Below are 21,151 nucleotides of genomic sequence, written 5' to 3' on the forward strand. Positions count from 1 at the left end.
GTTGGATTTTTATCATTATTGGGTTTTTTGCATAATAGGTCCCCTTTAAGTTAAATATTATTGTTTTAGAAGCCAAAGTGAAAGGTTATTTCACTGATTATTTCATTATAAATGGATCATTAAATCACTGATGCCTTAAATCTGTCTACGGTTGAGAAAGGTATTGTGTTCAGATATATTACACATTTTGTACTCCGGCTCACACTTTCTTTTAAGAAGCCGATTTTATACTCACTCGGTATTCATGAGTGCTGTTTTTGTTTATGCTATACATCCATAAAACTTGACTTGCCATCCCCATCATAATATAATGAGGCTGAGTTGGCATTCCATTCCCTTTCTTATTGGTATGTTGGTTTAGATTTGGATATTGCTTAAAACAATATGTTTCAAGAAAGAAAGAAAAATTACCACAGTCATGGAGGCCATTGTTTCTTCTCTGTTTCTGCTCTACAGCAAACAAAAGGGGTCACATGACAATCAATGAACACATGACACAGCAGACGTGAAAACATGAGAATAGACCAAAACCAAACGTGACAGACTTAAACATTATTTTACAATATAGTTCCCATACAATGCATTTTGATGGGAAATTCATGCTTGTAATGCTAATGTTAACAATATTTAATGTACAGATAATGTATTTTTGTGTTGTAGCCTACTTTTTGCAGTCAAGGTTTTGTATCAGATTCTAGATATTTCTGAGGTTCAGTAATGAGTGAAACAACAAGGTCCTCTACTGGAAAAAGTCTGCAATCACAAGCACCAGTCAGTTTATAATCATCTTGTAAAATAATGAGTGTTCATAAATATTGTGCAGATGAATGACGTTTTATGCCTTTCCTCCATATGTGGGTGCTCAGTAGTTATGTAGCATGTGCTTTTAAGACGAGCTTCAGGGGCGTTCATCTAATCCTTTTCTACAATATAAATGAGAAAATATGACTGGAAAACATTTAAAAAATATGTATGTGTTCATTTTGTTTAATGGATGATTCTATATGATTTCTAAGCTGTATTCATCATGTGCACCATATCCATATCCTCTCAGTCAGAGCACTGACTGTAAACTGTCAGGAGCACCACAGGAGGGCGACACAAGATGACATAAACCGTGTCTCCTGGCTGACTCACATAGAGTAAGATAATTCCTGAAGAGATTTCATATGTGATATTTGTATGACTTTCTTTCTAAACTGGAGCAGAAAAGAAAAAAAATTAGCAAAGTGTGCTGCTTCTTCTGTTATACTGAAATCAAATGGGACTGAAGATTTTGGCTTAAAAAACACGAAAATCATAATAAAAGTATAATAAAAATGGTTCAGATGACTTGTGCGCTATTCCAAGTTTGCTGAAAATTCCCTTCCAGAGGAGTGCTAGCAACTGCAACAAGTCTTCAGAATCAGATGAGTTAACAAATAACTTAGGCCGGTTTGTGGACCTGTGTAGAATTATGATTATTATATCATTAAGTTTTCTTGGGGTTTTACATTTGAAAACCCAAGTTAACCAGTTCTGGTTAGATTCTGGCCCACCGGAGGCTTGGCGTACCCCTTGGGCCGAAGACATGGCCCAGTTTCATTCCACTGACTTTTAATTTAAAATTGCTATTTAGCCAAAATGTTTGCTTTTATTTTAATAATATAGATTGTAGCAATAAAAAACATGACTTAACAAATTTGTAAACGTCTCATTGTACATGCAATTATAAAGTCCATTTTAAAGAACTCACTTGATCAATTTTTCATGATTAAAATTTACTTACACAATTTATTAAAAAAACTAAGCAATAACAGAAAAAAGTTCATATATTTTAAATGTACAAATAATCTGTGAATTACACATGAACATGCTGGTGCCTCTGGAGCAATGGAGTGTACCTGTAAATCATCAATCACTGGCACACATCCAACTACTCTATATATTTCAGAGTGTTTGTTTCTGGTATCTGTAGATGCAGAGGGTGGGTCTGTATGACAGATTTTATGACTCCATTGTGTTGGAGTTGCTGGAATGTGTGTAGCTACAGTACACCAGCTCTCCTGAACCTCTGAGGGGCATAAAACAAGTTCTTATTTCTGATATTTGTTCAACAAGCCACTCAGCTCGCATAAAATGCTCTGTAGACGTTTGTACTTCTGTTGATAATTCAGTTAAACGTACTATAGTATTGCAATTTGTTCTATTCCAGTTTAGAAATTAATGAAAACGTGGAATTAGTAATATGGTCTAGCTCATGCATTACCGTTGCCTACAGATATCAAGTGTGCTCCGCTGTGCCATGCTGATAAACAGCTTGACTCTCAAGTGTTTAAATTTTATGAGTTTGGAGTACATATATAAAGTCTGTGACTCCATAAGTTCCACACATGCTATAAATGTACATCTATTGTTCACATTTATAATCAGATGTAAACAATTTATTTAAAGCTGCTTGTGCAGCGACTTCTTGAACTCTGTGTTAAGTGAGAGAAACCTGAGATACTTCATGCTGAAGGTATTGCTTATATTTTGCCGTCTTTCTGTCAACTCCCAGTGACCTCATGACCTAATTCCACCTGGACTCATGTTTTCTCACCTGATCCTTTAGACACTGCTTATCCTATAGACTAAATATTAACTCTCACACTGAAAGGTGGCTTTATATTATGCTGAGTATAACAGTCAATTTACATTTTAATCTTTTGTGAATTGTGTCTTGATATGAATATGACAAAATATTACCTTTTTAGTTCAAAACCTATGGAACCCCCGGGGGAACATGGTGATAAAAATACTCAAATTAAGGGAAAATCGTATTTTAATGCTTTTGAGTTTTCTTGCAAAATATTCCATTGCCCTAATATACTTTGCATTCACTAGGAAAACCTTTGGGGACAAAATAATATGATGTGGGAGGGCTTTTGCCAAGATTCTTGATTAAATCTACATGATGAAAGACACATTTAAACCATCCAATGTTATTTAGAAATATCTTATTTATTAAAAATACATTTGAATAACAATGCAATATGCATATTGAATTATTCTGTCCATTTGGTCCATTACAGCACAAAATAAGAACAGAATATCTTTGTCTTGTCTTCTGTCCCTAACAGACAAAAAAAAAAAAAAAAATCTGCCATACTTCAGCTCTCATGTATTTTTACACATGGTTTAACACCATTACTCTGTACAGTGACTATGAAATGATAAGTCAAGCATATATCAAAGGCCAGTGCTGGGAGCCACCTTGTGTTTTAATACACTTTCCTGGCCAGAACAATATTGTGTTACAGAAATTTAATTAGAAAACTGATGTTCCATCTTTCACACTAAGTGGTCAGCACAACAGTCTTTATCTAGACATCAGTATTTTAGTACCTCACTAACTCAGCTGTCAACAAAGACAGTTAAACACTTGACAAATGCAATGTTGCTCACTTTCTAAACTTAACTTAATGTTGTCAAGGAGATCTGACTGTTTTCACTGTATTATCTATTAGTAAAAGCCTGAATGAAACACCTTATTAATTCAAAAGGGTCAATTCATAACATATTTTGTATTATTATTTGCGCTTTCTCCCTGAGGTCCACTTAAAAGTTTAATAAAGTGTTATGACCATTTTATGCTGCATTTCATTCTGTTTAATTAACAGTGTTTATATCTTTAGGCACATAGGAAGCTCTTTTTAATTCATATTTAAGGATGATAATTCAGGTTCAGATTCTGGGCATTGTTTATTTTTTAGGGAAGTGAAAGGTCACACACAATATATAACATCAGACAGGCGAGCTGCGTACAGAACTACCATAAGTCATTTACATGTTATCATAAGCCCCATCATCACAGCGATATATACGTCTGTAGATAGAGGAATTCAGACGTGGGAGCGCCTCTTATCCACTCTCATCTGCACATATGATCCATGCTTCATGGATACATGCATATTTGTTCTGTCTGTATATACACACTTACACATGGCAGTTCTTATAATAGTTGTACAAAATGATCTATATTAAGTTATAGCCAACATGGTCAACAGCTGTTATCATTTGGATGTATTTCAAGTACTTTACAATTAGGACGGTGTCTGGTAAATAGTCCTGGCAGAAATTTATATCAGTGTATACATAAGGGCTTGCTGTAATTCCCTTTGTCGGATCACATTCTGTAAATCATTTTTCCGTGTATATGTAGTCTTTTACAGTACCTCATTAGCTGATAAATCTAATGAGTGCTTTATTTGAATTAAAGACATTTATAGAAATGTCTTGCCACACAAGCTCCATCAACCGGTCAACTCAACACTTTCATCAACATATAAACCTCTCTCTTAGTATTATACACACACAATACCAACTTTTTCTCTGTCATTATTCAAATCCCGTTCATTGTGTATTTTTCTCCCATCTTGTTCCTCAGTCTGGAAAAACCATCTGCAAATTGCAAAAACCACCACTTTGTCCTTTGCTTTTCAGATAAGCTGCACCATCGCAGGCCGTCTACTCATTGTCTGAGGAGAAAACAAAAGCTGAGAGTTAACATAATGTTCATTCACTGTGTGCATGATATCAGTTGTACTGAAACAACACTGTTGAGAGATAGAGACATATTTTTTCCTAAACAGTCTTAAAATAACAACTGGCCTGGAACATAAACCCTGGACCAAGCACTGAATGCTTTGTTTTTTCAGTTTCAAATTAGTTCCGGGTCTAGGCCTCTTCATCTTCCATGAAACATATTTCCATGGGAGCCATATTAAATTAAATTAAATTAATGCATTTAGCAGACGCTTTTATCCAAAGCGACTTACAGTGCATTCAGGCTATACATTTTTACATATCATGTGTTCCCGGGGAATCAAACCCCCAACCTTGCGCTTGCTTGATTGCTAAACGCAGTGCATATATATATATATATATATATATATATGTGTGTGTGTGTGTGTGTGTGTGTGTGTGTGTGTCTTAGTGTCAGTTTTTGACCTTCATTTCCATAGTTCTTGCACTAGGAAGTGGCAGAAGATGTATTTTTCGGCCTACCTGATTAATACTACTGTGGCCACAGATAGTCCAGTTTCTGATGGCCCAGAGCGATCATGGAGCTTCTGTTTGTCCTGGGACGTTCTGCTGACATCACATCTGGGCTGTTAGGAAGACAGACACCATTTTAGCAATCTTAGTAGCAGTGAACAAGTTTATAGTGTAATTTAGGTGTGGATTTCAAGCATGCTTTCCATATCACGCTAAATATTGGGGCACAACTTTAAAACATTTTAAACATGTATTACATAACCTTTTCCAGATAGCACTAATGAGAATGTTAATGCCCCATTAAGTTTGGCTGAAGTAATGGAAGACAGTCTGACCTGATTTTTCAAATTGCACTGCACTCGTGATGACAAGTTGATTATAATGGTATTTAAGAACAGAGACTAAGAGCAAATACTGTCTCTTAAAGTTCAGCATATTGTATGAATCACTTGTCCATATGGATATATTCCTCAGAAAATATCCGCTATCGGGAGGGGAGCATGTTCAGCATGGCTCCTATATCTCTTCTAATGAGTGAAATACATGGGGAATTCACTTACTCCCACCAGCATACCTCCGACCTGACTCTGCAGCCCTGAATTATTCATCTGAGTCTGTGCCAACCTGTGTGTGGGATCACAGCTCAATGGTACAACAGACTGAGGTTCAAGTTGTTGTTTTCATTGAGAGAGAGAGGACATTTTTCAAGGGTCTGTCCATAAAATGCTCTTCCCTATGTCACAGATGAAATATAAGTTATCAGTTCAGAAAAAATGTGGAGGTGATGTTGCAATACGCTCAGCAAACCTGAAACTAGTCTCCAGCCTTTTCAACCAGTCAGAATAAACAACTTAACAGTGTCATAGTACAAACTGATTTATTAACATTGTGAAAAGTGCAGTATAGATGTTCTAGCATCATGTATTACGTCCACAAAACCCATGATACTGAACAAATCTGAGTTGTTCCTATACATTTTTTTATTTCTGTTACTTAAAATTAAGTTTTAAAAAATTAAACACAAATTGGAAATGGAATGATAGTAGTAATAGTAGTAAATAGTAGTAAAATGTCTGAAAAAATTACACTAATAAATCGGCAATATTTTAATTTAATTTAAATCAATTTGATAATATTACTTAATCCATTAACTAACACTGAGCAAAACAATAGCTATGCAGCAGTAATTAACCTTTTTAGTTAATATTAGTTAATAATAATGTTCATGTTAATGTTAACTTTTGATCTTTAAAATGTATTAGTAAATGCTGAGATTAACAGGGTGGGGGGTGGATTAATAACAAATTACTAAATTAAAAAAATAAATAATAATAATAATAATAAAATATTTCTAAATATTAATAAATGCTCCTAATAGTATAGACAATATCCTAATTATACTGGGTTTAATAATCCAATACATAATCGGTGTTCTGCTTTCTGCTCATTCATACAATGTGGTGCTAGTCACTGACTACCACATGAGCCCAGTGTTGAGGTATTTAAGAGGAGACAGCGTACAGGCCAGATTTGGAAGCCCAGCAGTTTAGCATTATACAGCGTGTGGTTGTGATGAGAGTCTTATCTTGCATCACATGGACACAAAGTGAGTCATAACATCAAAAGAACAAAGCCATTAGTAGTACTTGTGTTAGTGATAATGCTTCCCAGAAGTTACTGTAAAGTGCCCCCATGGGAACAACTGTCATGGTTCATGAATTCGCCATCTCTCTCTTGTCTGTGTTGGTGTGTATATGTGTGTGTGGGTGGAGCCGCTGATCACTGGGCTGTCTATCTAACATGCCCTCAGAGTCTCAGGCTGCTTCTCTTCCTCCGCATCCTCCCTATGACTGTACTATAGAACACCGCATTTAACACCCCCAGGGGTCATTTTGAATAGTTGGTTATGCCCTTCGGGCTATCCAACTCCCCAGCAGTTTTCCAGGCACTCGTCAATGATGTGTTGAGAGACATGGTAGATCAGTTCATATATGCCTACTTGGATTGCATATTGATTTTTTCTTTGTTGCTCCAGGAACACATACAACATGTCAGACGAGTGCTTCAGACTTTGCGAGAGAATGGGCTCTTTGTCAAGGCGAAGAAATGCACTTTTCATGCACAGTCTATTCCTTTCCTAGGTAACATCGTCTCCTCTGAGGGAGTGCGTATGGATCCTGACAAGATTAAGGCTGTGGTAGATTGGCCAAGTCCAGATTCCTGTAAGGCCCTACAGAGGTTTCTGGGGTTTGCCAACTTCTATTGGTATTTCATTCGCAACTTCAGCTAGTATTCTTCAACCTCAAAAGCTGGTTCGTTTCAGCTCCCATCTTAGTCGCCCCAGATCCCTCATGTCAGTTCGTGGTGGAGGTTGACTGGTCAGAGGTGGGGGTAGGTGCAGTTCTATCCCAATGTTCTACCTCAGATGACAAGATGCACCCTTGCGTGTTTTTGTCCCACCGTTTGTCACCTGCCGAACATAATTATGACATTGGTAACAGAGAGTTGTTGGCCATCAAGTTAGAGTTGGAGGAGTGGTGTCATTGGTTAGAAGGGTTGGGGGTACCTTTTATCATTTGGACCAATTATAAGAACCTGGAATATATTAGATCTGCTAAAAGACTCAACTCCAGGCAGGCTCGATGGGCACTTTTTTTTTGGACATTTTGACTTTTCTCTCTCGTACCGCCCAAGGTCCAAAAACATCCAACCTGATTCTTTATCTCACATCTTTAATGCATCCGAATGCCCGGTTATGGTCCAAAGTCATTCAATGGGGTCATTGCTCCAACATTGCTTGTCATACAGGAGTAAGTCACACTAGTTGGTTAGTTAAGCAACGATTATGGTGGCCATTAATGGCTCGCGACATGTGCAGTTTTGATTTGGCTTGCTCAGTTTGTGACATTGGTAAGACATGTAACCGACCTCCTGATGGGTTACTTCTTCTGATGTCTGTCCCTTCAAGACCCTGGTCCCACATTGCGATGGATTTTGTCACCACCCTCCCACCCTCTAATGGCATGACGGTTGTTTTAACCATAGTGGACCAGTTCTCGAAGGCAGCACCTTTTATTCCCTTGCCCAAAGTCCCCAATGCTCACACCTTCGTCCAGAGGTGTCACTGCACATGGAACAGAGCCCATGAGACTCTGCTCCAGGTGGGGCCGCGCACTAAGGCCAAGGCTGATTGCCACCGGTCAAAGCCTCCCGTACATGTCGGGGGTCAAAGGGTGTGGCTTTCTACGAAGAATACTCAGCTCTGCTCCGTGTCTAATAAGTTAGCTCCCAAATTCATTGGCCAGTTTACTGTCACCAAGTTTATTAGTGCAGTGACAGTCCGCCTCAAACTTCCTCCGGCGCACAGGAAAATTCACCCCACCTTTTATGTCTCCAAATTGAAACCTGTTTTTTGTTCTTGCCTTAATCCGCTGGCCCCGGTTCCCCCACCGCCGCGACTCATAAACGGGGAACCTACGTATTCGGTTAATTGTATTCTTGACTCGAGACGGAGGGGACGTGGATTCCAGTACCTGGTGGACTGGGAAGGTTACAGTCCGTTGGTGTGTGTATGTGTGTGGGTGGAGCCGCTGATCAGCACCTCAATCATGATTGATCAGCATGCCAGTTGCAGAGGATCAGCGCTGACTATTTAGTCTCTCTGTTTTCTTCTTGTTTTTTGTCAGATCGTTGTTTGGATGTTCCTGTCTGTTCCCACCTGATCAATTACTGTTGCTGCCTGTTCGTTTGTCATGCACGTCCGCCTTCACGTCTTCAGTATCTCTCGGATTACAACTGCTGTCAACTTCCGGATCTTTGTCGTCTTCACTCACCTCACGGGATCTTCACGTCTGGACTGGGCTGTACTACAGTGCCCCTCTGTCACTAAGTGATTGCTTTCCTGGACATTGTTTCGTTTATCATCATCATCCTCTCTGTTCCTGAATTTACTAATAAACTCTCTCTTCTAGGGGAGTGTGCTGAAGCTTCAAAACATTTAGAAACTAATGGTCTGTCAATTTGACTTAAAAATAATAAATAAATATTCTACTTATTTATAAAATAAACTTCAGTGAGCCTTCAGGGGAGGATCAAATCTGACTATTGTTTTGAGCTGAAACTCCTAAAGGATTATGATGGAGTACCGGTAAAGCTGTGGACACGATCTCTTCAGGGAGCCAGAAGACAGTCCCAGCCGGCTCTGGTTCCTCAGTTTGGTCTTCTTCACCAGATCCTTCACTTTCCCCCATGTATAGTTCTCAGTCAACTGCAAAACACAAAGTTACACTGTAAAAACTACTGTAACTTTATTGGTAAAAGGCAGTAATAATAAAAGATGGTTAAATTACTTGGATAATTGGTTTCATTTATTTTTATTAACCTCATTCGCATGTTGCTTTGCATAAAAGCAAAATGAGTAAGTATAAATGTTAAAGTAAGTTTCCTTAAAGTGAAGTAATTGAATGGAATCTTATATTTTTATGTAATTTAACAGTAAGTTACTGTTAGATAATAAGATACGGATACTGTTTGGAAGTGAAAATAACAAGTCATCTTGTATTTTAAAGCCATAAATTGACATTCACACAATTCCTAGTATGACACTTTACATTTCTTGCCTTTTCATTTAACAAACTTTGTACTTTGGTCTATTAACATTATGTCAGTAAATGAAATATATCTTTTATGCACTGTAAATTAAAGTTCAATTTGTAAAATTTTAATTATTTTATATTTCTACAGTTAAGTTCTGTCAACCACAGCTGCTGTTTTTACCATTCATTGTATGTGTATGATGGTAGATACACCTGAAAGCCATTCATAAAACCAGAGGACACAGATCAATGCATTTGTATTACTTTTTTTTATATTATTTATACAAAGTTTTTTATTATGGAGATTCATTGTCCAGTGGAATGTTTTGTCAGCTGAATAAACTTAATCGTTATTAATAACAATGTAACTAACAGTTTCAACAGGCTCTACTTCCATGCCAGGCAGCTTGATTTTTATTTTCATTTGACTAAACTACCCCAATCTAGAATAATATAATGAGTAAACAGATGCATGAGACAGAGAGGCTTGACAAAACACTGGCTATAATTTGATTTCCCCTGAGAGTTGAAGGATGAGTGTTTGTCCAATTGAGTTGATAATTGCCTGACTCACCCGTCTGTGTGGAGCAGAGAGGACCTCAGCGCTGTCACTCAGGTACTTTGCCTCTCCCTCTGTGTAGCTCCTTCGATTTAGACCCCTCCTCCTCCAAACAGGAAGAGCCTGTTGGCAGCCCATGTCACCATCTGTCCAAGATACAAAGTTAATAACTACTATAATAACTGTTATTAAATATTATGAATGCTTGATCTATGACTCTATGACTAAACTAAACTCTATCCCTGAAATATCTTTCTTCTTTCTATATGGAATTCCAGAAATTCCACTTATCGCTGACATATTAATTTTCCATTTTCCCAGAGACTAATGTTTGGTAGCCCACCCATCTGATGGAACATGAGATGGAATAAAAGCAACAAAGACAGCATATCTATCTATCTATCTATCTATCTATCTATCTATCTATCTGTCTGTCTGTCTGTCTGTCTGTCTGTCTGTCTGTCTGTCTGTCTGTCTGTCTGTCTGTCTGTCTGTCCGTCCGTCCGTCCGTCCGTCCGTCCGTCCGTCCGTCCGTCTGTTTGTCTCTGTCTGTCTTTCTGTCTGTCTGTATGTCTCTCTGTCTTTCTCTCTGTATGTCTGTCTGTTTGTGGGTCTGTCTGTCTGTCTCTGTCTCTCTCTCTGTCTGTCTGTGGGTCTGAATGCCTGTCTGTCTGTCTGTCTGTTTCTCTTTCTGTCTGTGGATCTGTCTGTCTGTCTGTTTGTCTCTTTCTGTCTCTCTGAATGTCTGTCTGTCTCTCTTTCTGTCTGTGGATCTGTCTGTTTGTCTGTCTGAATTTATGTCTGTCTCTCTCTGTCTGTCTGTCTGTCTGAATGTCGGTCTGTATGTCTGTCTGTCTGTCTGTCTGTCTGTATAGTCTTATACAATTTTCAAACTTGAAAAACTTTCAGGCATGGCTTTTTCAAACCAACATTCAAAGTTTGAATGTTTCTTGATGTTACTTGAATTCATTTTCTAGTTTAATTATGTGCTTATGTAATTCATTATCAGAAGTTAAGCACAGATAAGCCTGCTCCGTGTCTTACAAACATTAGGCTTTTTCAATAGTATTTCTAGCCAGTGTAAACACAGATTAATCTAAGCCCTCAGTGTATGACTGCAGGTGTGTTTGTACACTGACCTCCCATGGCTGCACTGAGGGGGATGCGTGTGACCTCAGGGATTGTGCTGAGGTCAGACAGTGTGCTGTTTGATGCCATCAGGCTGTAGTGGTCACTGCAAAAGTGTCTCTTGAGCTCTTGGAAGGCCAGGTTGGCTGCTCCACAGCTACAGTGCTGCATAAAAAAATCCTAAAAAAGAGAGCTGGGATTGAGAGTTTGTCTCGTGAAACTGAGACAAATTGATTTATTCAATTTATTAGTGATCTCTTTTATGAAGGCATGTACAGATAGGCCCATGAATTGGTAAACATAAAAGTTTTATGTTTGGTATAGAAAAAAAAGTTTGGTAATTTGGGAAAGAAGAATACTTAAAATAGTTCACTTTATGAAATCTAAATTCAATTTGTTGATATTTCACACCGATGGGTCATGCATGATCGCACATAGTTGGCCCATAGAATAGACAACTGGTTCAGATTTATGTGATTGAAAAATGACTAAAGCCATCAAATGCATGCATTCAGTGACAAAACTATTTGAATAATGTTAATATCACACTATATATATTGGGATGCCTTGCTACTTCATAAATGTTAAGTGAAAATATGGTCAATTTATAATTCCATGTTATCTGATCCTTTCTTTATCTAACATGAAATAATTAATCTAGCTGTTATATAAAGTATAACTGTATAGACACATCAGTCATACTTTATTTAAACATTAAAATAAGAAAACAAAATGGATTGAAATGGCTTCATCACAAAGTCCACGCACAGAGCTAAAATATTAATCCACATAGCAGTTCAGAAAATTTGGTTTTAAATTAATATGATGTTCTTATTGAGAAGCAAGTCTTTATTTGCACTTTATTTATTCCTATCGTTGTCTAGGAGAAACAATAATAATAATAAAAAAATGACATCTCACTTGTGATTATGCATTCCTATGAGGAAAATTAGCAGTCATGAGACAAAATCAAAATGACCCTGAATTGCTCTTCCAGTGGGAAATGTCTTTATCTGGGTCCCTATTTTAAGCATTTTCCTCGTGTATGACACATCATCACTTGGACCACCTGAACAGCTGAAATCTCTAATTTCCACCAATTATTCTTGTTGTTGTTACACATTTGCCTCCTGACCAAACGTAGAGTGTAGTGGATATGACTTATATTTTGAATACCGTGTATGAACAAATTTAAGAGCCTTTGATTTTTAAGAAAAAAACTAACAAACAAACACAAGATCCATTTCTCAGCCTCTGAAAATAACATGGCAGTGTTTCTTGTCAGCCAGAGTGATAAGATGCTTCCCTAATCTCTGTTTATCCAAGATTATCCTCTTAGTTCCATCACATTAGTATTTGGATGGTAAATGCTGTCTGACAGATGAGGTGATTGATGAGGTTTGAAGATAAAAGCATTTGCCTTAAATGTCCCATAAACCTAAACACCAGCTGCTTCAACCTGCTGTACTGTGATGGAGCATATCAGTTCTTCAGATCCGTCATGGCTGATAACTGAGGAGATCCAGGTGTAGAACTAACAAGAGAGACAGAGGACACTACAATGGAGGTAATTGCATATTGTCTGAGTTCTGGATGCTTTTTATGAGTACAGATGAAAGCATGCTGTGAGGTTTTTGGGGACGAGTAGGTAAAACAGCCAGGGAGGAGACTAGTGAGACAGCTTGGTCCATTATAGTGGAGACTGGGGCACGTTTCAGGAGTTCCCCTGCCTTTTGATGTGTGTAACAGCATGTTGCTGCCTGTTGCTTTTTATCCAAAGACACACACAGCCCATACAATCTAAGACCCAGGGAGTTCAAGGGTGGTCTGCAGATTATTCCTGTGTGGCACAATTTTCCTGTTTTTGGAATTATAAAGAGTAAAGGATTTAACATTCCGGATTCACTGATCTTTTTTTTTTTTTGTTCTTTGTTTTTTGTCTCCTTAATGAACTGAGTGAGCAAGTCTATTGATTGATTCAAAGAGAAAATTCAGTTTAAGACTTTATCAACCTGAAGAGATTTTATTAACCCGAACTCAGAAAACATATGATTTCCATGAAATCTTTGTATGAAGCTCCCAAAGAGATCGGGTTCATAACCATCATTAATTCGTGAATCACCGTACACTATATTCACTGTGTGTGATCAGTGGAAATAACACAATATAAAGTTGTCTTGTCTATTTATTGTCTTTACTGTCATGATTGCATAGTACTATAGAACTGAATGTTGGAAGAATCATTCACTTCCAGTATTTTAAATGAATGGAATCAAGTAAGCTGAGCTAAGGCAAACTTGTAAACATGTTTGAGTTCAGTAAAAAACCTTTTTAAAATGTCCTCCTTTCATTTGTGTAACAACTCATCAGACAGGGAATCCATTTAGCAGGCTTTATTGAAAGACTCGAGGTCGTACAGGCGGGGATCAGGACCAGCAAACACAACAGTAGAGATAACCAGAATCGTCGTCAAACACAAGCAGAAGTTCAGGGGAAACAGGCAAGATTCAGAGTCCAATAAACAATCCAAGGTCAAGAGGCAGGCAGCAAAGGTACAAGAGACGGTAAACAAAACAGTACTGGTAACAGGAAAACAAACACGGGAAATAACGCTTGGAAATGTTAGCCGGAGCAAAACAAGACTTCGCGTTAGACTGATGTGGTTGTGCAGCTTAAATAGCAGTACTCATGAGCTGCACCTGAGTGGTGATCAGAGTCCAATGCACGGGGTAGATGGGAAGTGTAGTTGTGAGAGAGTGCGTGAGTGTCAATATTCCGGAGATGGGGCCCTCTGCTGGCCAGTAGAGGGAATCACGGGGTTCGTCTCCGTGACAGAGCCCCCTCCCTGCGAGCGACTCCTGGCGCGAGATGGTAGACGACGTCGGGGTCTGCCACGTGGTCGAGGGGCCGGTCTCTCCGGATGTAACCGATGGAACTCCGTGATGAGGTTGGGGTCTAGTATGTTGTCAGCGTTGACCCAAGATTGTTCTTCCGGACCGTACCCCTCCCAGTCGACCAGATACTGCAGGATGCGTCCTCGACGCCTGGAGTTAAGAAGCTCTCGCACCTGGTAAGTTTCCTCAGTCTCGATCTGGACGGGCTGGGGACTCTGCTCACGGGACCTCCCCTCTCCCTCCACTCCAGGGGCCACAGCGGGCTTGAGCAGAGATACATGAAAGGTGGGAGAGATGCGATAGGTGTCAGGTAATGCAAGACGGAATGAAACAGGAGTGATCTGATGTGTTATCTTGAAGGGACCCACGTACCTTGGACTTAGTTTCTTGCAGGGTAGTCGGAGACGGAGATCTCGGGTAGAGAGCCACACCCATTGTCCGGGTTGGTATATAGGCCCAGGACGACGACGGTGGTCGGCATGTTCTTTTTGATGGCGGATGGCTCGTTGAAGGTGTACGTGAGCTTGATTCCAAGTCTCCTCACTGCGTTGCAACCAGTCCGTGACGGCGGGTACATCGGTGGGTTCCCCGGACCAGGGAAACATGGGTGGTTGATAGCCTAGGATGCACTTAAAGGGAGTTATACCAGTAGCTGGTTTGACCAGGGAGTTTTGTGCGTACTCAGCCCAAAGGAGGAACCGTGCCCAATCTTCTTGGTTGGAGCTACAGTATGATCTCAGGAACCGGGTGATTTCCTGATTGAGCCTTTCGACCTGGCCGTTGGATTGAGGGTGGTAACCAGAGGTCAAGCTAACGTTTATATTGAGGGCTTGGAAGAAGGCTTTCCAGAGACGGGAGGTAAATTGGGGACCTCTATCGGAGACGATATCCTCCGGTAGTCCGTAGAGACGGAAGACCCAGTTACAGAGTAGTTCGGCAGTCTGTAGAGCAGTAGGCAATTTAGGTAGGGGAATTAGGCGACAGGCTTTGGAGAATCGATCAATTACAGTCAGAACAACAGTGTTACCCTGAGAGACAGGTAGATCAGTGATGAAGTCTATCGCCAGATGGGACCAGGGTCGTTGTGGGATGGGGAGAGGTTGCAGCAATCCGGCTGGCAATTGGCGGGGAGTCTTGTGTGCATTACAGGTCTGGCATTGTTGGATGAAAGTTACAGTGTCCTTGGGTAATGATTCCCACCAGAACCGGTTCTGAAGCAGGTGAATGGTAGCCGTGATACCTGGATGACCGGATGCGGGCAAGCAGTGCGTGTGGTTGAGAACTTGATCACGTAAGGTAGGTGGTACGTAAACTTTTCCAGGAGGACAAGCTGCTGGAGGTGCGTGTTGAGAGTTGTGTTGTTGGATAAGCGTCATGATGTCCCATTGTACTGGTGCAATGACTACTTTGAAGGGGAGTATGGACTCTGGTTCGGATGGAATCTGTTCATCTTCGTGAATACGGGATAGCGCATCTGCCTTGGTGTTCTTGGAGCCTGGACGGTAGGTAACTGAGAAGTCGAATCGAGAGAAGAACAGTGACCATCTGGCCTGCCGTGGATTGAGGCGCTTGGCTGAGCGCAAATACTCGAGGTTCTTAAGATCGGTTAGTACGGTGAAAGGAAAGTTGGCCCCCTCCAGCCAGTGTCTCCACTCCTCGAAGGCTGCTTTCATAGCGAGAAGTTCACGGTCTCCCACGTCGTAGTTACGTTCAGCAGCATTGAGCTTGCGGGAGTAAAAGGCACATGGGTAGAGTTTACCGGTAGAACTCTGGCGTTGGGAGAGAATAGCCCCGATACCAGTGTTGGAGGCGTCCACCTCGACGAGAAACTGGAGATATGGGTCAGGATGATGGAGTATGGGGGCGGTCACAAACCTTCTCTTTAGTTCCTGGAAAGCTTGAAGAGCAGCTTCAGCCCAGTGTAGCCGATGGGCTCCTTTCTTGACTAGAGACGTGAGGGGACTAACCACAGAGCTGAAGTTCCTGATGAAACGGCGATAGAAATTAGCAAACCCCAGAAAGCGTTGAAGCTCCTTTAGTGTCCCTGGTACTGACCACTTGAGAACGGCATTGACTTTGCTCTCATCCATGGCGACCCCCTCTGGGCTGATGACGTACCCCAGGAAGGTGGTGGAGGTGGTATGAAATTCACACTTCTCCGCCTTAGCATAGAGCTGATGTTCAAGGAGTCTTTGCAGTACAGCTCTCACGTGTTGGACATGTTCCTCCAGGGTATCTGAATAGATTAAGATATCGTCAATGTATATGATAACAGTTCTATTTAGCATGTCTCTGAAGATGTCATTGACAAAGGATTGGAAAACCGAAGGACTATTGACCAGTCCAAACGGCATCACCCGGTATTCGTAGTGCCCATTGGTGGTTGAGAAAGCTGTCTTCCACTCGTCCCCCTCCCTAATGCGGATGAGGTTGTATGCGCAGCGCAGATCCAATTTGGTGTAGTACTGTGCAGTACGTAACTGTTCTAAAGCAGAGGGCACCAGTGGTAGAGGATAGCGAAACTTTACTGTTATTTCGTTGAGTCCACGATAATCGATGCAAGGGCGCAGACCTCCATCCCTCTTGCGGACAAAGAAGAAGCCAGCTGAAGCAGGAGAGGTGGATGGACGTATGAACCCCTTCTCCAGCTCCTCCTTGATGTACTTGGCCATAGCTTCTGACTCGGGTAATGATAACGGGAATATTCGACCCCGGGGTGGTGATGAGCCTGGAATGAGATCAATGGCACAATCATAGCTGCGATGTGGTGGTAATGTGTTTGCCTGTACCTTGCTGAAGGCGGTGACGAGATCGTGATACTCCTTGGGCAGATTGGGAATGCTGGTGGTCTCCGAGTCTAATGTGACAACTTGTACCGTCATGGGAGAGATGGTCGAGAGGCATGATTTCTGACACTGGGTGCTCCATCTAAGAATTTGTCCTTCTCTCCACGACACCTGAGGGTCATGCAGTCTGAGCCAGGGCAATCCCAAAATAACAGGGGTGTTAGATACAGGGAGCACGTAGAACTGAATGGTTTCTTGGTGTAGCAGGCCGGTTAACATTTGGAGATCTTGGGTGCGGTGAGTGATCAACCCAGACCCCAAAGGGCGCCCATCTATTGTGGCTACAGACAGAGAATTAGTGCATGAAATTAAAGAGATGTTATTCCCTCTGGCAAATTCCTCAGAGATGAAATTCCCAGCTGCTCCTGAATCAAGTAAAGCAGTGGTGGCTATTTGAACCTTGCCGGTCTTGATTATCAGAGGGACTGACACACAGTTAAAAGGTAAACTCACCGATTTCGGAGTGTAAGAAGAGCGGCGATTGGGACAAGTGATTTGTAGATGTCCCGGAGCGCCACAGTAGAGACAGAGTCGGTTAACCCTGCGGCGGTGACGTTCCTCCTCAGTCAGATGATAGGAGTTTATCTGCATGGGCTCTGTAGTTTCTACGGGTCGCGTTACCGCAGCGGGGAAGAGGCGTGGAGCACTGACACGGCGAGAGCGTTGCAGGTTATCAATGGTTATAGTAAGTGAAATAAGATCACTCAGAGTTCTCCCCTCATCACGGCAAGCGAGTTCGGTTTGCAGTTCGTGATTAAGCCCCTTGCGAAACAATACCTTCAGCGTGTCACTCACCCATGACGTCTGAGCAGCCAAAGTGCGAAAGTTCAAGGCATATTCCGCTGCTGTTAATCCTCCCTGCGATAATTCAAGCAACCGCTCACCCGCTCCTTTCCCCTCTCGGGGGTGATCAAACACCTCACGGAAACGTATCAGAAAGTCAGTGAAAGTGGTGAACGCCGTTCCATCCTCGCGCCATACAGCCGTTATCCATTCCAAAGCTCTTCCCGTTAATAATGAACACACGAAGGCGATCCTACCGGCATCAGTGGTGTAAAGGGTGGGTTGTTGTTCAACAAACAGCGAGCACTGTAGTAAGAAGCCCTTACACTTGGTAGAGTCCCCGTCAAATTTCTCCGGGTAAGCCAGTCGAGGATTAACGTGAGTTGGCGTTCCTGCCATGTGGGAAGCGGTGACCGCTGCAGGTGGGGTTGACGTCACGGCAGGGCTGTGGAGGTTTTGAACAGCCTTTACCAGTTCCTCCGTGATGGAAGTGAGACGATTCACTTGATGTTGATTAGCAGCGATCTGATTTGCCTGGGCTGCCATGGTAGCACACAGATGATCGTAAGCCGCTGGATTCGGTTGTGGCGAAGTCTTCTGTAACAACTCATCAGACAGGGAATCCATTTAGCAGGCTTTATTGAAAGACTCGAGGTCGTACAGGCGGGGATCAGGACCAGCAAACACAACAGTAGAGATAACCAGAATCGTCGTCAAACACAAGCAGAAGTTCAGGGGAAACAGGCAAGATTCAGAGTCCAATAAACAATCCAAGGTCAAGAGGCAGGCAGCAAAGGTACAAGAGACGGTAAACAAAACAGTACTGGTAACAGGAAAACAAACACGGGAAATAACGCTTGGAAATGTTAGCCGGAGCAAAACAAGACTTCGCGTTAGACTGATGTGGTTGTGCAGCTTAAATAGCAGTACTCATGAGCTGCACCTGAGTGGTGATCAGAGTCCAATGCACGGGGTAGATGGGAAGTGTAGTTGTGAGAGAGTGCGTGAGTGTCAATATTCCGGAGATGGGGCCCTCTGCTGGCCAGTAGAGGGAATCACGGGGTTCGTCTCCGTGACAATTTGCCTCTCTTTCTCTTTTGCTTTCTTTGATGACTTTGAAGTGCAGGCCCCCACTGAGCTCACTCACTGTGACCCTGGAAGACTTTTCCAGCCCCACGGCCAGAACTGACAGACCCAGTTTAGAGATGACTCTCTGAAAAACCATGAACAAAACTGCTCTTATTCAATAGCACAGTGTCCAGAGGTCAGGACCATTTTGGATTCCCAAAGAATCTTTCAGTGAGCAGTTTTTAAAAGAACCATACTGATTTTTTTTTATGATAATACTTAACTTTAACTAACTAACTAACTAACTAAATGTTACAAATACATTTGGATGCATTTTCAGTAGATTCCACTACTCTAACCTGTATACACTTTCAACAAAGTCAAGTTCCCTTCCTGGTCTTAACATTTTGGAGTTACGTTACTCATTTTGGAGAGGTACAAATCCACCGGGAAAAACAAAGACCGACATGTTAGAAAAACACCCATGACTTCACAAAACATTGTAAAACGTGTTGATATTTTGCCTGTGATTTGGGCTGATAACATTCAAGCCAGATGCTTGAATTCCTGCTAACAGAATTCCTTCTCATTTTGGCATTTTGCAGTAAATATATGCTAAATTACATAATCCTTTCTGTTTAAAATTTTAATGATTTTTTTTAAACAAAATTATTTCATGCCTGAGTGAGCTTCTCTAGATGATCCAAAAAAAAAGAAGAAAAAAAAAGACTTTTGTCCTGAATAATGTCAACATGGGACATAAAAACAAATGAAATCCATGTGAGGGGACTTCACGTGCTTTGAAATTATTAGCTGATCTGTGTACGGGTCGAAAAGGTCTGGACCCAGCAGCTCTATTTGTTAAATACGCTTTTATCCATCTTGACCAAAAACCCCTTTAACTCCATTCGAACCAGCTGGATTTACACTAACACAGTATGAACCAATAATCCCTTGCCCTAGGCATCAATATGGAGTTTAACCCACAACAAATCATAACTCCAAGATGTCATCTTTCAGACCCTGACCTACAGCAGTGCCTTTAATCAACCTCAGATTAGGATATGTTTCAAAAACCTCATCTATAGATTTTTGTCCTGGACCAAGTATATGAATCAGGGAAGCCAGAGCTGTCCATACCTGCTCCTGGAGGGCCAATGTTCTGTAGAGTTTAGGTACAACATGCCCAAGCACACTTGACTGAAAATGTTCTAGTACTCCCAAAGACCTTGATTAGCTGGTTCAAGAATGTGTTTGAATAAGACTGGAGCTATATTCTGGGATATATATAGGATTGGACATTGATACCTCTTTAGTCTTGATCACACGGCCTTCCTTCTGCAGGCCACAGATCTGTTTCTGTAGTCGAAGGTTGTGTTCCTGCAGCTGTCCAATCTTCTCTATGAGTTGGCAGATGTGCTCTAGGTAGCCCAGTCCTGAGCCCAGAGGGTTGGACTGATTGGCTTGGTTCACCTGGTGGTCAACACAAAACAGAGACAAAATAATTTAAGTTTTCATAATACAACCAAAAATGTGGGCTGTAAACATTTACGCTGGACACTAGGACTGTGCCCTTAGGGAAAGCACCCCCCCCCCCCCCCTCTCAGAACAATAGGTTGGCTCTAAATAAAGGGATTACTGCAGATGTTTGTGTACACCATAGGGGGTTAAGCAACTTTTGTGGAACAAGCCAACAAGAACAGTTTGACTGCATCCTATTGTTTGAAAGCCAATGGCTCATTTGACAGGCTAATAAGCACAAAGCAAAGGTTCCAACAGTAACTGATAAAGATCATTCCAAGAGCATGATTGCATTTGTTCAGGTGGACTAGAGGTTCTCATGATGGAAACACCATGATCACCACCCATTATTTAACACTACAAGTATTTTTAGTATCACTGTGGAATTCTTAATGGGATTTATTACAGCTCTGGAAACACATTAGATGTCTAAATACAGTTTGAGAAACTACTCTGCTGCCTTTCATTAAAAAATCTGACACATTCCAGGAGACCAGGCTGACTTTTCATCTTTAATATATATTTTAACCAATTCTGACATCATTATGTAATAAAATTGTTTTATGAAACTAAACCCCAAAATTGCGATTTAGTCTTGTATGTTTGCCCCACTTTTTTTCATCTGAAGATAAGTAGTTTGAAGGTATGAATAACTGGTGGGAAATGTGCAAGGTGCTATTGTTTATTTGTTGAAGCATCCTTGCATCTTTGGTTGTAAAGCTGCAGATCCTTGCGTTT

General features: G+C 41.1%; 1 protein-coding gene across 1 annotated transcript in view; it reads right to left on the reverse strand.

The window, feature by feature from the left end:
- Window positions 1–3,704: 3,704 nt before the first annotated feature.
- LOC128026446 (uncharacterized) overlaps window positions 3,705–21,151 on the reverse strand; it is a 33,323-nt gene continuing 15,876 nt past the window's right edge. Inside the window, exons 3-8 of the mRNA XM_052613623.1 lie at window positions 20,201–20,365; window positions 11,313–11,481; window positions 10,189–10,319; window positions 9,165–9,286; window positions 5,029–5,132; window positions 3,705–4,499 (exon numbers count right to left, since the gene is read on the reverse strand). Coding sequence (XP_052469583.1) covers window positions 5,039–5,132; window positions 9,165–9,286; window positions 10,189–10,319; window positions 11,313–11,481; window positions 20,201–20,365 — 681 coding nt within the window. The 3' untranslated portion in view covers window positions 3,705–4,499; window positions 5,029–5,038. The remainder of the gene's footprint in view (window positions 4,500–5,028; window positions 5,133–9,164; window positions 9,287–10,188; window positions 10,320–11,312; window positions 11,482–20,200; window positions 20,366–21,151) is intronic.

The sequence above is a fragment of the Carassius gibelio genome, chromosome A13 (genome assembly GCF_023724105.1).
Source record: "Carassius gibelio isolate Cgi1373 ecotype wild population from Czech Republic chromosome A13, carGib1.2-hapl.c, whole genome shotgun sequence".
NCBI classification, from domain to species: domain Eukaryota; kingdom Metazoa; phylum Chordata; class Actinopteri; order Cypriniformes; family Cyprinidae; genus Carassius; species Carassius gibelio.